General features: G+C 43.1%; 1 protein-coding gene across 4 annotated transcripts in view; it reads left to right on the top strand.

The window, feature by feature from the left end:
- PCSK2 (proprotein convertase subtilisin/kexin type 2) overlaps positions 1-21,506 on the top strand; it is a 101,079-nt gene that overhangs the window by 69,004 nt on the left and 10,569 nt on the right. For all 4 annotated transcript variants that reach the window (XM_080587124.1, XM_080587122.1, XM_080587125.1 and 1 more), the window contains exons 6-9: positions 1,342-1,418; positions 7,405-7,493; positions 10,214-10,389; positions 20,836-21,051. In XM_080587124.1, the coding sequence (XP_080443250.1) occupies positions 1,342-1,418; positions 7,405-7,493; positions 10,214-10,389; positions 20,836-21,051 (558 nt within the window). The remainder of the gene's footprint in view (positions 1-1,341; positions 1,419-7,404; positions 7,494-10,213; positions 10,390-20,835; positions 21,052-21,506) is intronic.

The raw sequence follows: 21,506 nt of genomic DNA, 5'->3' as shown, positions 1-21,506 counted from the left end.
TCAAGGGGAATGTTTTTAGGAGCAAAGCTATTCATACACGAGTCTCAAATTATCTTCAATAGCACGCTCAGCCAAATCTTACAAAGAATGTACGTACATATTAATTAAGAATTAACATAATTCTGTTCCTTGAGTATGGTGTTTATTAAAATATAAACTCTGTGATCATACACTTGAGAGGAAGCTTCTAAATATTTTTTAAAAGCTTAATTTTCAGTCACCCTTTATTTATGTGTTTTCATTGAGAGAGAAGAAAGAAGATGGCACTTGACTTTCTGAAACTTTCCACTTGGTTCTCAAATATAGCATCGAAAAGTTGCTGAGTGTCCTTTATGCTGCTGATGGGGCAAAATAATGAATGGTTTAGATTATATGGAAAGGAGAGGCATGGGATGGCACTTTCAGAAGGGCCTGAAAGCTGCATTTGTGAAGCTATTCAAGCAACTGAAGGATCAAGAAAATACACAAACGGGATTCTCAGATGTATGTGCTGACCATTAATATAGTTTTCACGCTTGAATTCTGAGAAGTTTGTTCTAAGACATTGAAATGATTGTAGAAATCTGCTTGTCTTAGTAATGCAAATTACTTTTTAAAAGATAATTATAGGATGGAAGATCCCAAGTGTCTGGTAATTTCCATCACTGTTTGAAAAATAGGATTTAATTTTTTTCCTGCCACACTGAGTAACCTAACACTTACATATGCATGTAGATAGTGGTGAGGTGGTCAAATTAACCTGAAGCTGTACTTAAGATCCCCGTGGATAAAGTACTTTTTGAAATGGTGTCCAGTGTCTGAGCTGATGCTCGCTGAAATGTAACCAATCAGGGCTCTTGCCGAATCTTGGATGGGATCAGAGAAAGGATGACATTTTCTTTCCAAGGGGAAATAAAAACATAAACCACCTAATGAAGTTTTCCATGGATATATTGACTAAGGTATTACTGTCAGTTGGTCATCACTACTTACAGTGTGAGGTCTTCAGTTTGGAAACTGTCTTTGGAAAATAGCTATTTAGGATCCCCAGTGCTAAGGGAGCGGACCAGAAGAGCTGTGGCCTGCAGTGCTTCAGAAGTAGCCTGAGGTCTCACAGCACATCACGCTAAGCCACCCAGGTAGGGCAATACTAACGGAGGTTTTGCACCCCAAAGAGCATCTTTCCCCAGACTTTCTGGTATGGGAAATGTGCAGCACTACAGGGACCAGCATCCAAATGCATCTCAGAGGTTGAAGAAGAGAACAAAGATTACTAATGACTCCCAGCTCCTGCAATGTGTCCCACTTTGCCCTGCATGTCTGCCTTTCTGCTAAATCCCTGAATGTCTTTGTGTTTTGCAGAATGCCCAAGCCAGCTACGACTTCAGCAGTAATGATCCCTACCCTTATCCCCGCTACACAGATGACTGGTTTAACAGGTAAATGGCTTCCAATTGACCTGCCATTCACTGCAGTTTGCAGAGGAAATGATAAGTATTTGCTGATATTTGTGGAATGTTTGTTTTCTACTAAATGATGTGGTTGCCAAAACAGAAGCTTCAATCTCATTACAGCTTAAAAATTAGAGATTACTTCTAACTCTGTTTTTTAGATAATGTCGAACAGTGGTTCATAAGCAGTTTATAAATGGTTCATTATGTTTTTAGATGAAGCTGATGCTTCAGAAGAGTATATATTTGCATTGTTTGTATGGGTGACAGCCACATAAAATTTTCTGCGAGCTAGTCTATGACTTTATGATAACCCAGCTCTGTAGGTTTAATGCAGTCTTGATGGGTTTCCCATCTATTGCATCTGATGTAGTATGACCACTATTTAATTTTAAAGAGAGTAAGCGGCAAGGAGGAATTTTGTGCAACTGGAGCCTGACAGGAAAAGGCTTTGGGGGAGGGAACAGCTTTTTCACTTGATTGTAAACTAAGACTAAAAAGCAGCGTGATGTAAAATAACCAGCTTGAAAACAGTTAAATTTTACATAAGTTCTGAAACATCTATCCTTTCACTATGATTTAAGGATAGTGTACATGGACAGCATTTAAGGGTTTGATTCTGAGATATTTCAGACTGCTGGAGGAATTAAAGTCCATGCACCATTGACTGGGAACCTGTTCTGTTGGGTTTTAAGCCAGGAATCAACAGTGCAGCTATGTTTGTTGTGTTGTTTCTCCCTAACACAGCGAGATTGTCCAAGACCCACTTTTCCTTCAGTATGTTCTGAACCTAACCACTTTTCAGCTCGTGAATGTCTGGTCCTCAAAGGTATATGGTATTAATATGAATGGCCCAAAAGAAAAGGCTTCAGATTTCAGGAAACTTAAACTTTTTGTTTCCCCAAACTCATTTTTGGTTAAAATAGAACAGAAACATGTTGACAGTTCTTAAAAAAATAAAATAAAAAATCTCTGGCTTCTGCATCTATCCCATAAAATGCCCTTTCTGCCAGACAAAATTGCTCCTAGCAAGATGTTAACATAGTCAAGGGTGCAGAGTCCAAGGCGCACGTATAAGGTGTGTTTAGTACCTGGTGATCTCAGCTTCCAGCATCTCTGGCTCTTCAGCATACTCGCCAGGGTGTCGGACAGGTTCTGGCTTCAATTTGCAAAACATGTTTCAGGGTATTTTCAAGGAAGTTTCCAAATGTCATCTAGATTTGAGTGTAATTGATGCCATCAGCATTTATATAACAGCAGCACTGAGAAGTTGGAATATTTTAAGAGTTTCAGGGCTCAGTCATAGTGCTTATAGAAATACATTAGACCTATTTGATGTGGTTTTCATCTCTAACTTAGTATGGCTGCATGAATGGCCTCTTGAGTTTTGGATGTAGATTGTTTTGTTGTTGTTTGTTTCTGTTTCTAAAGAAATCAGTTTTACTTCAGTCAGGGTGGCACAACAAAGATGTGGAGCAGCTGTGCTTCCACCTCAGACACAGGCTTCCTGGAATGGATCAAACAGATTTAGGAGCTGTGGTGTCCTCGTTTATAGTCCTGCCATTTTTCAGCAAAAGCAAGATGCCAGTGATATTTCTCCTTCATTTCAGGAAAGGACATCTGACACTTTTAAACTAGCATGAATCCAATTAGTGAATGGAAAGTCAGAGAAAGACTAGGGCTCTAATTTGTGAAGGTCTGCTAGCTTTCTTGCTTTATTTATGCAAAGGATCTTTGTAGGAGAAAGATATCACTTAGCTCTGGAGCAGCACAGAGGAAAATTAAATTTAGCTTTAGTGGGTAATGGTAGATTGTGTCATTTTCAGTGTGGAACTTCATAAAACTAAGTGTGTTCTGCCAAGCCCCATTAACACCAGTTGTGCTGCAATCAAATATTTTATAGCAGGGCGCAGTTTGCGGTCCTCACATGTTCGGCAAGGTGGCACTGCAGACAGAGTTACCTCCTAAAGTCTTTTAAACAGGCCTGGAGCATCCTGGAATCAACAAGGCTTATGGTCTCTGGCCCCAGATTCCTCTGCCTAACTTCAGGCACCCAAGTGAAGAATCCAGAGTAAGCAGCACAGTCGCCTGCAACTTGATCTATAATTATTGAGAACAGCATGATGCAGGTATTCAGAACTGCAATCTCTCTTTCTGTTTCTTTTCCTGAGCAGACAGAGAGATGAGACTGTTTCAATGCCAAGTCCATTCCTTGCCTACACAATTCAGGAAGTCTTCAAGATGTGAGATTTCATGTTTTGCCCAGACTAAAACAAGAACCAACACACTGTGTCCAGTTGTTCAGGAGTAGTTGTGGCTGTTTTCCTTTGCAGATTTCTATGCTATATTGTTAATTAAGCTGATGTGCCCATCTATAAGCTATTGTCATGACTTGTGGCTCCTGAATTGTTATTACAGCGAGGTTACAACTGTCTGCCTGTGACGGTCTGTCTATCCATATGTGTAACTGCACAGGTGCATCTGGATAGACAGTAGTTATACAGGACTGCCATTCAAAGAAGCCAATAAAGGCTCCATTTTGCTCAGTTTGCAGTAAGTTATGTATCTCCCATTGAATTTTATGCATGCAGGGGGATCACACTCAAAGTAGGATAGCGTGGCATTCCTTTTTCCATAAAGAATATGTTTCTGTGTAAGCAATTCAAGTGATTTGTGGAACAAGAAGCGGAGGGCTGTTTTTAAAAAAGATGAACCAAGGGGCTTTTGTGAGCTGCCAGCTGCATGTGCCAAGTAGCATTAGACTTTAAGAAAAAAGGGAGAGGTTTTTGCATGGAGTATTTCATTAATCACAGCTGCTCTGCTTCTAAGTACAGATTCCCTTTCCAGTTGGTGCTTTTTAAGGCTGCTGGTGCCTTTTAAGGCACTCTGGCCTCTATATCTAAGAGCCACTGGCCTGTGAAACCAAGCAGGGTGGGTTTTGGAAGGGGACAATTTGGTGCTTCGGGCAGGGAGTTGCAGGCAGGCAGTTTGGCTGCTGTTCCCAGCAGAGGCGCGCAGATGGCTGGGCGGCAAGGGTATTTATTCCCATGCTCCCCAGACTTTCTGTTTGACTGTGTTCAGAGCACAGCCTGGGGACCAAGGCAGCAAGGAGAACGCCGTTTTGGGATGGGGGACGCTGGGTGCAACACAGGGCAGGGCTGTGTTGGAGCGTGAGAAGCAGTGAGGGCAGTGAAGGAACCTGAACCAAGCCCAGTTCCCAAAAGCAGAGGCAGCCCCACAGCACTCAGAGTGGATTTCTGGTGCCCACTTTGGGAAGCAGCTGTGACTCCACCACCTACTCCTACATAACGTTCGGGAACTTGGCAGGGACCACAGTGTGCCGTGTGGAGGTACCTGTGCACATCAGGGATAGCTCGGCCTCGCTGTACAGCCCTCTGACTTCTCGTCGTGAGTGTGCACAAGGCTCCCCATCTCACAGCACCGAGATTATGAATTTCTGCCGGGACATAAATAACAAATAATTATTTTCACTCCTGTAGCCTCTGTATTCAATATATTCTCTCACCCAGATCAGAGTTTGCTGGGCATAAAATTATTTACTATCTTGGAAATCTGTTTTCTTCAGATGTTAAAGAAAAAAGAAGGCCTTTATTTATTATGGATTCAAACAAAATCCCATTGAGTCTCCCCTTGGCTTCCAGACAGCGCTCATTAAAAGGGTAAAAACACCTGCTCCCCTCCTCCTCAGTTTTTCAATCGATACACTGGAAACCACGCAATAATTGAGAATTCATACAAAGGGATATAACAGCTCTTTCTACCTGCGGCGTTACCACACGAGTAATGGAGAGCTGCAGCACTACTGCTGGTTCTTCGCATGTTTAGATACAGGTGGAGTGGCACGTTCCCGAAGTAGTGCCCCCCTTCCTGCTGTGCTTCCCCATTGCAAACACTCAAAGGCTCAGAGGCTGCAGTATTAGGTGACTTAATTATTTTTATCCCCTGGTTTTAAAGATTGAAATTTGGTGATGAGATGACCATTGGAGAGAGAAGCTGTGATTTGGGCCCATGACACAGGTCACTTCATAGAAACCACAATGGGTTTATCAATGATACATGAACAGCAAAAAGGGCTAGATTTGAAAAGTCTGTTATTTGCCATTAATAATTCAACCAAATGCATTTGCAGTAACTCGCATGTGATTTTTTTTCCCTCCAGTCAGCAGCATGGTGTCTAAACCCTGAGCTGCTGGAACAGGTCTGCTTGCAGGCTCCATCATGCAGACTGGTGGAGAAGAGAAGTAGGGAAGAGGACCTTTTGGCGGTCCCTAATACAGTTTTTTCTTCTGTGATACAGAGTTCACCTGACAGCATCACCATTTTTTTTTTAATAATTTTTTTTTTGTGCCCCAGCCTCAGTCAAGCCAATTTTTTAACAAAGCCATTTACTCTGCTTTGTGGCTTCGAGCTAGCCCACAGGTGACTAGATAACGAATGCCTAGCAACCGTATATTTTTTTCACAGTTCCTTGAACAAGGGCACGAGGGAAAACCTGCTTGAATGTTGAAAGAAATTTCTCCAGCAGCTGAATAAGAAGTCTGTATCACTCACCCCTCTCCCCCCTTTGTAAAAGGAACTTGCATGAGATCGTGATCACAACACTGTGTCCATATGAGACCAGTCATTTTCCTTCTTGGAGCTACCTTGAAAAACACACTCTTCCAAGTGCAGCAGTAAAAGGGATGTGATGCTTCTCACCCCTTTATTAATTTTACACTCACCTTTGCCAGAGGTGCTTAAAGGGAGAGAGGGAGAAAAAAGCTGATTAAAAGAAAACAATCCTGCTGCCTCTAGGGGTGGTTCATCTGGGACTCTGTATAGCTTTCGCAACACAGCACAGCTAATTGCATGAATCCTTAGCATGCTGTAGGAGCAGTGCCAGCTGTAATGCACAGAGGGGTGGATGTGAGCGGTAGGAAGGATTCATATTGATGGACCATCTTAAAAAAACTGTCATCAGCATAGATTTTGCTAGTTGCTCTGCTGCTGTGCTATTTTTTAAAACTATATTATATTGCCTTTATTTATCTTCTCTGTGGTTTAATTTCTGTGATGAATTAGGAGAAAGAAAAATGCAATCTGCCTTCTTGCAAGCCTGCCTCAAAGCCACCAGCAGCTTCAGGGTCTCCGTTAAGAGCTGTAAAGCACTTCAGAGATGCCAAGTGTTCTTGAAACGCCACGTGGCAGCCTGAACCTGGACCTCGGTGTCAGAGACATTTCCCATTTGAGCTGAAAGCAGGAGGTCTGCGAGCTGACAGCTGCAGCCCCTTGTCTGCTTGTGGCTCTCGTGGGAATTAGGGGCTGGAAGAGGAGGGTACAGGTGCCCTTGGGTCTGGCCAGCCAGGCCACAGCTCTGGTGCCGAGGAATGCAGTGACCCATGTGGCTCCCTTCTGCTGCTCCAGCTTGATCTTGCACCACCTCTTTGCACAGCATTTGGTTGTGGGCAGGGATATGCTCCTGATACATATTTGAAGAGCAAAAAGGCAACTGGACCTTGTCCTGTGGGGCTCAAAATAACAGGTGTCACGCTGCCTAGTCACAAAAATACAGGACTTAATATTGATCTTATTTCTGCACTGTTCTTTCAAGGGACTGTTTCTGCTGCCTAATAGCTGGTAACAAGACAGAATTTGACAGCCAGAGTTAAAAAGAAAAGGGCTGAATAACTTTAGAACTAAATGAAGCATAAGTATGCATGTTAACCTCAGAGCAAGCATCATTCGTACTGCAGAGGGAAAATTGATTATTTGTGCTTCAGGAAGGAATGAGCTCATCCAAGGATCCTAGCACAGCGCTCGGTAGTTTGCCATGGAAGGGTTTTCCTCTGAAGCTCTGGGACCTGCCTACAATGAGGCAAAAACAGGACCAGGGTGATGCATCTTCATTCAGCCCATGCAGTTGACCACCGAATTAGCTGGGGCTCACATGGTGTCTCTGTTTTCCCCTCTGCAGCCACGGGACAAGATGTGCAGGAGAGGTGTCTGCTGCTGCCAACAACAACATCTGTGGTGTGGGAGTCGCGTACAACTCCAAGGTGGCAGGTACAGTCACAATCCAAGGTGTAAATGCTCCTCAGGCAAAACTGCTCCTGCAGGGACAGGTAGCATTGCCCAGGACAGGACTGCAGGCTGGCAGTGGACCACGTGTTTATTACTTCTCACAGCAGCTGGAGAGAGGAATTTCTCCATGGCTTTGTCTTCTCATCTAAGGGCCTTGCTTCTTTAATGACATTGCAGAGGAACAGTTCACCTCCTCCTTATGTTATCCCATTTGTACACCCATTTGCAGTGCTCCTTCCCTGCACTGTTGCAGAATCATTTGTGACAAATCTCATTTTGCAGGAGGTAAAATACAAATTTCTGCTGCACTTGGAAACTGTACTTGAAAAGGCAAATCCCATGCCGTTTGTATTCTTTAGGCTTTCACAGCACAGGCCCTGCAGCGCTGGGAATCTCTGCAGTCATTGCTTTCCTCTCTCATAACAAGGGATGCAGAACGGTAGGAGTAGAGGCACAGAGTGAACTGGGTGGTGCTTAGCACCCAGCATTCACACCTCAAGTGTGTTGGGTATTTTTACTTCAAACTAGCTTTTGTCTGTGCTGATAGACTGAGTGCAGTGGTTGGAGTGAGTTGAGCTCTTGGACAGCATGTGCCAGTGTAGTTTCATCCTAAAGAAATCCATTTTTCCCATTGAAAGATTGTTCCATGATGTTAACTAGGGCACAGCAAGTGGAGAGGGTTGCTTATGAATTTTAATTTCATTCCCTAATCCACACTAACAACTCCAGTGTGGATGCACTCATTGCGTCCTGGGGAAGGTTAGCAGTGGGTGTGCAAGGGCAGGTCTGCTCTGCTGGCCCAGTCCCCAGTTCACTGCTGTGACAGAAGAGTCTGGGGAAGGCTACGTTCGCCTGTCACTGCACAATCCAAAGCCAAACTTCCACATTAGAAGGACACCAAGCAATGTTTGCTAAGCTGTTACCCAAGAAACGTCATATGAGAGTTAGTAACTGGCCAGGCAGGTCTAGTGCTTTTCCCTCTCCCTCAGCAGGGGCAATGTCTCCTTCACAGATGGGACATTTTACAGAGTTCACATTCTGGCAATAACTGTTTTTAGACGAATGTGATTTGAGGCATGGGATTTCATCACGTTCACATCTGTATTAATAGTAAAATCTACAGCTTCAAGCTGGTTGTTTAAAAATCAAGAGGTGAAGGCCTTTTCTCATGACCAATAGCCTACAAATAGTCCTTCAGATTTGCCCCCTTCGTAGCAGAATCCCCACTGATTTTTGGGAACGCTAGCCTTTTCTACAAGAAGACGGTGTGCACTTACAGCACCACCCTGTGGTCAGTGGAAAATCAGAAGTTAATTGAGTTGGCAGTCTGCACCTGACATGATTCGGGGTCACATTTGCAGGTGGAACTGGAAATTTAGTAAGCAGTGATCTGGGGAAATGTGTGTTTTCATTCTCATATCTATTTTTTATTTTTCTTTCTTTTTTTTTTTCCCAGAAGTCAAGCCAGATTGCTTGGCTCCCCCTGTTGTCCCCTGTCTCCCCAGGATCAATCATTAATTCTGTGGTTCCAGTGCAGACCTTCAATTTACAAGCATGTCAGGGGATTTCTCTGCCATCGAGGTTCACTTAATCATTTCTAGATTGAATTATCAGATCAGGAATTATTCAGCTTTGGTCAGTTTTCCATTTGAAGTTTATACCTTGCCTGTTTGGCAAACACCACTCTTCCCAGCCTCATATTTGGCACACGGATTTTGTATGGAATACAGTGAAAGCACTGGCTTGTCAAACAGGCTCCCCACTGCTGTGCACACTGTTTGGCTCTGTGGTATTGATTTCTGTCCCATCTCTGTCCCGAAGCTGTTGGGAAAAACACTGAATTTCAACTCAAGGCTATAAATGAGGTTTGGAATGTGTCTCTGGTTACTCGGGTCTCATCCGAAGGCCGAGAGGTTAGCTAGCAGTGCGACTGGCCTGTGAGGGGTGTGATGAATGAAAGGGCTTGCACTGCCATCTTCGTCATACACTCTGGCTTGCTTGTGGCCAGCTCTCCAACATCTTATGAAGTCGACATGTCCTTGGATCGTATCGCATAAACTCTAACTCAATTTCTACTGCGATATGGGTTATAGCAAGCAGGTTTTATTTTTATTTTTTTCCTACAAATACTGGCCATGCTTTACTACTGTGTCTGTATGTTGAGACATGGATAGTTTTCCAGGAAATCATGGTGTACTATCTTTCCCCTTCCTGATTAAATTCTGGAGAAGAACCAAATTAAACAGAAAAATGACTTGAAAAACAAATGAAGTGTCAACACATCACTGAGTATAAATTACAGGGCGTTGAGTGGTGGTGGTAATCCTTATCCTTAGTTGTGTCGTGGTTTTACTTGGGGTAAAACAAACTTAAAACTATGATTTAAATAGCATTTTATAGTATTTAAATAATATTAAAAGTGAGATTGCTGAACACAAATGTTTTCAAATAGTAGGTGAAAGATACTCTGTAATTAGAAAGCAGTAAGGAGTTCTCTCTTTCTGGACCGCACTGCATTGCTGCGGCTGGGTGTTTAAGTGCCGGCATCCTGCTGGGTAAACACACCCTGGTGAAAAGTGAATGACGAGTGCAGAATTGCTGAATGCGTGAAAATACCCGTAACTGGGGGACTTACCAGGTGCTGAGCTTTCATCTTGGCCTGGGTAATGCATAATTCATGTTTATGCTGATTAAATCCACAGGTATTCGAATGCTCGACCAGCCATTTATGACAGACATTATTGAGGCTTCCTCTATCAGTCATATGCCCCAAGTCATAGATATATACAGTGCCAGCTGGGGACCAACTGATAATGGAAAGACTGTGGATGGACCTAGAGAGCTAACACTGCAAGCGATGGCGGATGGTGTGAACAAGGTAACAATCCTATTAACTAATCAAGGTATCGGGGCAGAATGGTATGTACACACTTGTACTGAAACCAGTGACAGGGGCGTACCTGATCCTCCGATAGATGTTACAGAGCACAATGCAGTTGTGTAAACTATCCCAACTTTCAGTATACTCGAAGGTCCGTTGACATTCTCTCTGCACTATTGTGGGATTTTTTTTTTACTGCACAGTCTCAGGATACTGTGCTCTCCTGCGTGGAACTGTATTTTTCTCCAGTCAGCTTACATATGCTTTTCACATGCTATTGCAGTCAAAGTGGAAGAGCCTGATCACATCCTGGCTCCAGAGGCCTGTAAATAGTCCCTGCTTTGAAAGATGCCAGCTGTACTACTGACGTCACGTTGTCTGTTTTGGTGTGCTACCAGTTTAATTGTCATTTCGGACACAGATCACTCATGTGATCATAATTACAGCTGTGATTGTACCACCCTGTCTGTGGAGTAATATTATTCCCCAGTAGTGGGAACCTCCTTGTTTTATTCCCATCCTTTCAGCTCCTTCCAGGGACAGTCTGTTTTTTGTCAAAGACACTCAATGGCATCTTGGAATCTATTAAATGTATACTATATTAGAATGTCAGGTAAAATGCATGCCACAAGTTAAAAAAGAAACAAACAGTCCAAAAACAGTCCAAAAAAAACCCAAAACTTGCATGTCTCTTGTCTCTCTTTGGTGTCATGCAGTTGTGACAACCACAGTTACTCCTGCTGTTGTAGGGAAGGAGCCTTCTCTCTTTGTGGATTATAGTTGGGTTTCCAAAATGAAAAGATTTGAAATTCCCCAGAACATCTGGGGTGGTTTTGTGTGGGAGCTCTGCAATTACTCATTTTCCATCCAAATTATTTCTTCCTCTTGCCTGTGCCAGTTTCACCCACTCTTCATCACCACCTCCCTGTGAACAACACATTCAGTGTACCATGTTTGGTGACATGATAATTAAATCTATTGCAGTGGTAGGTGGCGAAGCATCCAAAGCAGTCTCAGATCCTGAGACTCTAATGTTTTGCCTATAACATGAATTATGGGCATCTTCATGCTCATCTTCATGCTCTTGCCTACAAATTTGGCAACATACTCCAATAACTCAGGAAGACCTGTCACGAATTTCTCCTGAGTTTTCTCAGTTCTGTAGTATAAACTTTACAAACCTCTGACCAGCTCAAAGTCTCCGTGAAGTCAACTTACACAAGCTGGCTTTCTTCTCATACCTTTCTTTCCTCTGTCTAGAGTTTCCATAAAGATTTTCTTGATCCCCTTAAATACTCCTGTCATAGGGAGAATCTTTCATCGATGTGTGACATGGTCGTTTTATGTTTAGCAACACTTCTGTGTCTTACAGTTAATGGATACTTGATCGTCCTTCCACCAATGTTGGTTGGAGCAGAGAATCTGGCTATAGAAAAATTCCTGTCCTGTTTTTTTGTTATTCTGCTCCATGAAGAACTAGTCTAAAAAGTAACAGAAAAGGCATGAATAACCCAGGCAGGGTATTGCAAACTAATCAAAAATGAGAGATTTTACCCTCTCAAGAGAAGCAGGTTTTAATTTTTAGTGGGTTTTTTTTTTCAGTTTCTTGATATTTAAAAGAGTTTTCAATTAATTTGCTGTTGTGTCATCATGTTCTCTCGGTTGTGGAGTTGCACTGGTATTACACCTCTGTAATGTTCAGCGTGAGAGAAGGGATTTTTCTCTGTTGTTTTATTGTCTAGTCATGGTCCCATACCTGGGGGTGTTGGTCATACAACTTTTTTAATGCCCTCCCCTTGAATGTGTTTGCAGTTCTCTTTAAGAAATAATTTATAATATTAGGGTCAGAAGGACCCTGGGATAACTTAGGGTTAATGCTTGCTAAGAAGACAGAATGGTGATGGTGAGCTGCCCTCTGGGAAGGATTGCTCTCATACCATATCAGAAAGCATAAAATGAACAGACGAGCCTGCATTAGGAAAACAGTTCTGTCAAACAGCCATTGCAGAATTGGAGAGCAGAAGGGATAATACTGCATTCTACCTAAGAAAGAAATTGTTGTTGAGGAATGATTACACTTAATTTTACAGTGACGGTGTCGCAGCTATCTCTTGGCAATACACACACAAAAAAAAAGACAGCTCCCCACAAATAAATCCCTTCGCATTGTGCTCACAGCTTTATCTACCCTTGTTATGTGCATTACGTTTTCCTGTCATAGAAGAGTTTTGGGGTGTAATTTGTTCTAGTTTCCTTTCATGGAGAGCCAGGTTTCCCAGGATATTTCAGGGTTTCAGTGGATGCTGGGTACTCTCCACAGTGCTTTGAAAATCCCACTACAGGCTTCCCTGCATGTAAAGGAAGACTGACAAGCCTTTGATGTATTGCCATTCTACCTAGCTTACATCTACAGTCTATGCACCAAATTCTCTATTGGCCATACAAATGTAAATCTAATTTATGATCATTTTTCAGAATTAAAAAAAAAAAAAACACTGTTATTAAAGAGAAAAGTGGTATCTTTTACAAACAGAGACAAATAAATGTAGGAACGCTTTTTCTTAGTCTAGGGCTGATTCTCACCAGAGTGATGGTCATGAATTAGTGATGAAGCTGAAATATTGGCAGGAAGGAAGCAACATGCTGAGAATAAAAATGTGTTGTTAAACTAAAAGCCATACTTTCAAATGTCCTGAAAGGAAATGTAAGATCTCTTGCACAGAGCAAGATCAATATCCTTGCCTCTACGGCAGTAAACTAAAAAATAATTGGGAGTGATATGAAGTTCTTATGGGGAATATGCAGTTAACCAAGCTGATGAACAGTGGTAACATCTGCCTTGTTGCCACCATACTTGGGAACTCAGCTTAAGGAGAGACTCACAAGGGTTTCATCCTTCCCCAAACTCCATTCCACTGTCTTGTCCTTTTGGCATCCTCCTTCCAGAGCTGCAGGGATGCCTGGGGTAAACACTCACCTGGTGATTTTAACGTGATGATAACTGCAGAAACTTGGAGACTTCTCGTTTGTGTGTCTGTTTATGTCTGTTTATATGGCTTGAAGGCATGCATTCATAACCAGATGGGCTAAGGCTGATAAACCTTCTTTCTCTTCCATTTCCCATTCCTGGCATTTGTTAAGATCATTCTTACCTTCTATCTTAATCAAACTGTCACTTCAGTATTATCTTCACTTGTGGGATAAATAGCATAAATAAAGGTAACAGTAAATAGTATAATTAAGGCCTGGAGAATCTGTCCATCACATTGGCAATTCCTTTATGGGCTCTCTTTACTAATTGCACTTCTACGGCTGAACACAATGGGATGGCACGTGTGAGAACTTGGTGTTGGTGTAATACACACAATCAGGAGGTGTTGGGAAGCGAACTCAGACTGCTTTTTGTTATTTAGCTGTGATCCCAAGCATTTTTCACACAATCTGCTCTTCACTGTGTTATCTCATGACTTTTGTTCAGGGTCAGTAGTCTGCAGTGTGACCAGGTCACCAAATAGTGGTAGTTGCATTGCAAAGATAAATGAGCTCACCATGGGCACTTGAGAGTACAGGTTGAAATAGTTTCATACACGCAAACATCCCTGGGCTGCAAGGCATCCAGTGCTGGCTGCCAGCTGTGACAAGAGACCGCACTAGTCTGTGCTCGAGTCAGATATCCATGAGGGTGGCCTGCTACCGGCTCAGGGACAAACGCTGCTGTGCCTGGTGAAAGAGCTGTCCAGAGAGCATGTGCTGCTGCTCGCTCTTTCTCTAGACACATTTGCCAGGAGCTACAATGGATTTATGTCATGAGATTTTATTATCTGGCTTCTAGACGCCATCTGTGGACAGCAGCAGGCTATGGCATCTAGACAAAAGGTATAAGTTTCTTTACAGCCTCAGGAAGACACCAGCCTAACGTTGTTCTGGGCTGTCCTGAGATAGCTTTCCCCTGCACCGAGACCAGGCTGCTTATATGCTCAGTTGCATTGCCCCTAATGTGTTGTACATTTGCATGTGTATTTTCTCTATGAGCTATGGAGGGGTATTATTGCAGATGTAGAAATACAAACTGAAATTCAGAGCAGAGCAAGAAACCATGGTGTTGGACCCGGGACTAAGCAGCCCAAATACAGCAGTGCCAAATACAGCTAGCTATATCAGCCGAGTGAGAGGTTCTTTCATTTCAGAGAAGGGGGAGTGAGTCTGTAGTAGCCTTTTATAGATAGGGCTGGCTGGAGCAGTGCTGTGTGATTTACATCTCCCTTGTCTGACCTGTGCTTCCCTGTCCTGAGGACCAGACAACTTGGGGTGAGGGGGGCAGAGAGAGACAGTAGATGGCATCCCAGTGGTTTCACAACTCTCTTAATTCTCTTAATTATGGACTTTTGTTCTCTGGTGCCTTATATCCAGAATTATATCAGCAGACATCTAATACTGTAAGTTAAGGAAGAGGTAACTAGCTCAAGAACTAATTCCACCCATGCTTTATGGGTACATCCCATCTTTAATGCAACACCCAGAAAACATTTCTTTCTTGCTGTTTTATGATTTCAGTATTTCCAGCTTCAGCAATAGAAATTTAAAGCAGTAAAAAGAAGTTATCAAGCTAAGCTGGTCCCTATCTATTGCATTTTTTTGATGTAGTCTTTTATATTAGTAGGTTGCAAGGAGTTGCTCATGGACTGAATTAATTTCTTGAGACTTCGCCAGCTCAACCAGAATACATAAGCCATGATCCATTTGTGCATGTGCTGGTGCAAGTGTTATTGCTTCCATAATATGGTACTACCTAAGAAAATGCTGCACGAGTATAAATTGCCAAGGGAACAATATTAAGAATTTATAGTCTCATCATGGCTCTGTAATTGGGCTCACCAATGAAGGAAGAAAGGACAGCTTTAAAAATGAAATATTTCTCACTTGCCTCCATTCAAGGCCACGCACATTGCATTCGTGTTTGAAATATGTTGAGGATAGCGTGTTATTGAAGTATATGCAGTTAGATGCCTCTAACTTTATTTTATCGGCTGAACAGCCAAGCGAGGATAGGGGAATTAGTTTATGATACGGCAGCCTTCTGATTACTCCATTTCTAAGGAAGCCTTACAAGCTTCTTTATACATTGGGAGCCCTTTACTGTCATATTGCTATTGTGTCTGGAAATCAAACCACATTATAGCCCCACATGAGTGTATTATATCTGTTTGGTATTCTGAAGCTGCCCCATTTATCAGGTAGGAGGGATTTTCAGGCTTTGGTAAAACAGCCTGACCAGCTTTTCTGACCTTGTGCTGGGATACACCACCTTTCACTGTGTACATGGCCCGGGTTTGGAGATCTGTCTGTGACCATCTGCTTTCCTGCCATGGCTCAGGGAACGGCCATGCCTCTCTGAGGACAGGACAGGAGCAAATCCCAAGTGCCCCTGATTTCTGTTGTGATACCGTCTGCTTCAGGGATGCCTTGGTCACCTGAGGACCTTGGCTCTTGTAACATTTGTGCTTCATGTGTTCCTACAACAGGGTTAAATATTGCCCTTCATAAAGAGTCAAATGACTTTCATGTAAAGAGCAGAAAGCTGCTGTATTGCAATAGCGTGGGCCTACATGGCACTATTTCTAAGTTCCAAATGTGAATAGTCTTTATTGACATGTAAATTACTGTTTTTCTAAGGAAACAAGATGCTAATTTAGCCTCAAAATGTAGATTTTGCTGTCTCGCTGACCCCAGGAATGTTTTCTGCCTAATCTCTGTGCCACAGCTCAGCAGCCATGTGCCTTTGCCTCCCAGCAAGGCCGGGAACCTTTGCACAGCGCTGCAAGAACCACAGGTGAAACTGTGAGGCCAGGGAGCATCACACACACTGGGAAGTCTGCGCAGAGAAACCAGCACCACCGCTGGTGGAAAGTAAATTGGATGTTTAAAGTCTTTTTCCTATTGAAAGTCTAGCTCAGAACTACTGAAGAGAAGATGTGATTGGTTTTTACCTATGATAGCAGTACCAGAATTAGGCCTGCAGAACTGCTGGACTAGAGCAATGCATTATCACTTGCAGAACACAGCCCAGGATCAAAAAGGCATGGCTAGTTTAGGCCAAGCCAGAGCATTTCACTTGAAGTATTTTGCTTATTCTCACAGGTCATTGAGTTCTTGCTCGCTTTAGTGAAGCAGATCAAATTTAAATCAGAGAATAATTTTGAGAGAGAAAGAAGAAATGTTTGAGCAGGCTGATTTATTTTATTTTTAGTTAAAAGTTTTTTTCTCAACATTTTCCAAGTTCCCTCCCCATTTCCCTGCTGTCTCTCTTCACCAAAACTGTATTTTTTCATTCGTTTCTCTTGGATAACAGAAGTCTATCCAGTCTCAACAGTAATTTAGGCATAGAAAATTGCTCAAGCATTATTTTTAGCCAAAGGAAGTATTAACATTTGCACAATTAATTGGGGGCTGGTGGATGGGAGTTTAGTACTCTTCTGTGACCTAATAAAGACTGGAGTAAATTACATAAAGCATTTTGTTAGGGTTTGACAATTATAGGGCCCAGTTCTTTGACTATCTGATATGCAACAGTCTTTTGTACTTGGGTGATAATTACTTGACCCAATTAGTTTTAGAAGTCTGCTAGGAGAAACCAGTCAGCCAGTTACTGAAGTCAACAAAATATGAGATGAAAGCACGAGGAAGCCTGACTGAAACGCAGCTCCAAGTAATGGCCGTCCTCTGCATAACAGCCGAGTGTGTGGCCATGAAGAGGGAGAAGGGCATTCCTGGTCCTGCCAGAACAGCCTGTCCTCCCTCCTCACCGAACACCCCGGGGTGAGACAGACCAGCCAAGGGCCACCAGCAGCAGCCAGTTAGAGCAGGATAACCCTGCTGCCGTTCCGTCTGCACGGCACTCCGTGATGCGTGGCAGGAGTCTGCTCTGTGTTTTCATGCTTGTCCTGCTTGGAAACTTAGTGCTGATCCCGATCTATGACTGAAGGATTAGGCCAAAGAGAAGGGTCTGCATCAGAAATATGCTGTAAAGACCACGATGTTCCTTCCATCCAGCTTTAGCAACCCCAGCGGCCGGGCTCTGGAGGAAACAAATGAGAGGAGCCAAAGCAGAGGCTGTGCCGTGTTAGAGGCCCAGCTGTTACTCACACGAGCACTTGCAGCCTTGACAGGAAAGGTCAGGGAAGCTGGAGGAGATCTATTTGTCAAATACCACCAGTTTTTATCTAGAAAGTGTGATCCAGGAATCAAAACTGAGAAACACTGGCTTAGGCACTCGCCCAGCAAGCGTGACGAATGAACACAATAACAAGGGAAAAAGAGCCCAAGATGTACCTCAAGTTACCTAAAATGAATTAGCCTGCAGTCCCCTGCCAGCTCACTTTTGCAAGATAGTTGAGTAAAGATGTTTTACTGGGATTATGCTCTTTAGAAGATGAGAAAATGGGTAATAAAGTTTCACAGAGATATTTTTTGTCGGTAGCACAGCATCCCACGAAGAACACTGGAAATAGAAAGCCTGCTGTTTCTGCGGAGAGTGCTTCTCAGTACTGTCTGTGACTTTCTGAGCATTTAGCCTTGCCCAGGATTTAGTTCTGGCTTAGTGTGAGTTGAGATGTGGGCCTCTTTTGGGCTACTCCCCAATGCACTGAGATCCATTTTCGGCTCTAAGCGTGAGTTACAGCTTCAGATGGCTCAGAAGTGTGACTGCCTGCTCTGCATTGCTTTTGGGGGAAATGAGCAAGTTTTAACAGGATTCTGGAGGAAAGATTCTCTGAAATGTATCTTATCTTGCAGTCTTCCCTCTTCTTCCTAAATCTTCCTGCAGACTCCCTCTGGTGTTTCTACCGTACATTACTGGCAGCTTCTCCAGTCGTTTTTGGTCTAAATGTACAGCAGCCTAAGTTGAGTGACACCACTGATACTTTTGAGGTTCATTTAAGGTTGAGATACGAATAGGAGCTTTCAGCTGGCTTTGAATGTGACACATAGTTGACCCCACTGAGATTTTTCTGGTTTAGACAAATACCATCCAGAGAATTGAAAATTCACTTGCCCTGAAGCCGTATATTTCTGCCTTGTACTTGGAGCAGTGCTTAAGGACAGGCAACAAACAGTTTGCCTGTGCAAGCTATCCAGCTACTGCGGGTCTGGCAGCGGGAAATGTAAGCAAACAAGTCCTAAGCATTATTGCAAATAATGCACTTGGACTGCCATCAGCTTACTCCAATAGCGTTTGATTGCTTCTCTTTCTGGTCCTGGCTAAGAGGGAAATGAAGTTGAAATTAGAATGTTAAGAGGTAAATTACTTTTTTTTTTCCTTTAAAAAAAACCAACAACACTAAGCCATGCTTGTGGATGTGACTGCTCTAGAAGTGATATCCTAAGACCATTCTCCCATTACACTAATTGCATGCATAAAACCTGCCCCCGCTCAAGCCCAGATTTCAGTTCCTCTCTGGATTCTACCCGACCCCTCCAACATCTGTTTTGCCTGTTTTATGCCATTCTGCCACCAACCCCAGCCATGGGGGGTAATGCTTTGCAGCAATTCCCACTTTTGGCAGCATGGAACAATTTGGCAGGCAGGGCCAAGTCTGCTTCCCTACGCTGAATGTGGCAGAGGCTAACTTCTAGGTACCAAACTATTTCTGTGAATTTATTGCATGAAAATGGTGTGTTTCATCTCCCTTCTTCCCTGGAAAGAAAGAGTTGTTGAAGAACGGGTCCATAACATGCCAAATGTCCTGTTTCTGGCACTTGCAGCCACCTGCTCCCTGTGCTGGGCAGCAGCCTGCCTTTTGGGGATGGACGGAAACGTGCTCCAGCTGCCCCTGAGGCTGTCCAAAAGGCACAGATGGTGGCAAGGTGCTGTGATGGGGGCTGTGGGCACAATGGCAAGCTTGTGATGTAGCCTGGGAAGCGAGTCCAGAGACCACATTTGGGCTCTGTAAGGTAACAGCAGTCAGAGTGCAAGATGGGATATATAAAAAATTGGAAAAAAAGCATAACTGTTTTCATTGTGCAGGGTGTTTTGCTTGTTTGTTTTGCTTTTTTTAATAATTTGCTGGAATTGTTTTGTTTTTATGTATTTTTGCAACAGTGTCCTCTTCCCTTAGAACACAAATGATTGATCTTAGATCTTTGTGGGAGTTCTCAGGCTGATTTCAGTAGGCTTTCTCATACTTATCATCTTTATTATGAAAATCTCTGTCCTGAGATGTTATGTACCCCAGTGGCAGCAAACCTGCTGTGCAATTCAATAGATTATAATGCGACTCACTAACATGCTTGAAATAATGAGGTTGCTCTGTTCAGTGGGGTATGATGAAAAATAGAAGCTACTGCTGGGAGCTCAGATTTGATTTAAATTCCTTGCAGAAAAGGTTCCCTATTAAAATACCACTGCAAGTTGCTACGTTTGTGTATTCCTTAACTTCCATCTCCTGCTGGACAATGAAGAGGCCAGAAGATAATTTTTCTCATTTTCTGCCCAACTTGTGTAAACAGAATGTTAAATTGAGGCCTTGCACCCTTGTGATGCTGTTGGAAGTAAACATTGGATTACATTAGTCAAAACACAGGGAGAAAAACTGTGGCTGTGCTGGAATTGGTGGGGGCCCCGAGCCTTGCTTTCAGTGGCACTGATCTTTCTCCAGGTATTGGGGTTCTCAGGTCTCGCGCTCTTCCAGGCAGCCTCTACCTCTCTCTTAGCATGGGCTGAGAAGAAGGAGCTGCGTTGGTCCCTTCCCACTTCTTTATCTGAAAATGAGGAAGAGGATACAAATGTCTTTCCTTTAACCAACAGGAAGGTCAGAGTTTTTATAGCTGCCCTTCAACTTCGGTCTCTCCCATCCATCTCTGGACTGTGCAGTGGTTTCAGTAGGCTTTCTTTCTCTAGATGATTCATATGATTTCATAACTTTATTTTCTACTCAGTGGTAGAAGCTGGTTTGCCAGAAAAACAACTCTGAGACAATGACACTTATGGAGAAAAATCTATTGAGAGGAAAAAGGTGCCAGTTTTGCAGGGTTTTTTAGCCATTTCCCAAACCTAATTGGATCTTACAAGCCCAGTGTCTGAGATGACCTACATCCCTTTTAAAAGAACACCTTCCTCATAGCACTTAGGCCTTGACATAAGTGCTAATGAATCCAGAAAATGTCTTAGCATTTGGCACAGAAGCCTTCAGGGCATCAAGAAAAACAGGAGATAAATGGAAACGCTCTGTGTGCATGAAGTTGCACAGTTGGCTGTGGCTGCCAGTTAACTAGATTTAATAACCTGTAGAAGTCCATTTTATTTCAGCTTAAGGTTGATGTATATTTTGTTTGGACCAGTTTTCTCCTTTAGAGATGCCTAGCTTCACAATTAGATGTGCTGTTCAAATTGGGTGCTGTTTCCTATTTGCAATTTAACCTAAAAGGGTCAATTTTCCCTTTTCACAGGGCCGGGGCGGGAAAGGAAGCATCTATGTCTGGGCTTCTGGAGATGGGGGCAGCTACGATGACTGTAACTGTGATGGTTATGCATCAAGCATGTGGACAATCTCCATCAATTCCGCTATAAATGACGGACGGACAGCTCTGTATGATGAAAGCTGCTCTTCAACCCTAGCCTCCACCTTTAGTAACGGGAGGAAGAGAAATCCGGAGGCTGGTGTGGTGAGTCCAGATATTATTGTCCTGTCGCTGCTGTCTTTTTGCACTCCCACGACCCATTACAACTCTGTCTGCTTTGGAGCAGCAGATGGTCCTTTGTTGAGATGGATATTTTTCTCATCTGCAGTATGTGATCGTGTCAGAGCTGTCAGCTGAGGAGATGTGGGATTAACATTGAGGACAGCAATGATCTTCCATATCTTAGAGCTTCATATCGCTGGTGCTTTCCTTTATCAGAAACCAGATTTAAAAGTTCAATTGCCCTCTTTCCAGAGGACAGTGTGATAAAAGGTCTCTGTAAAAATCTAAATGAAAAGCATTGACATCTGAAATCATCCTTAATTGTGCTGGCAGAGCAGTCACGAACCAGACTTCTGCTGCACTGGAAGCTGTACAGAGCAGACAGACATTCAGTCACCTACAGAGGAAATGTGGAGGTTCAGATTACCCTCAGAGAT

Source organism: Anser brachyrhynchus (genome assembly GCF_964034855.1).
Source record: "Anser brachyrhynchus genome assembly, chromosome: 3".
In the NCBI taxonomy this organism is placed as follows: domain Eukaryota; kingdom Metazoa; phylum Chordata; class Aves; order Anseriformes; family Anatidae; genus Anser; species Anser brachyrhynchus.
The sequence above is the reverse complement of the archived record's forward strand: the minus strand, read 5'-3'. Positions and strand labels throughout refer to the sequence as shown.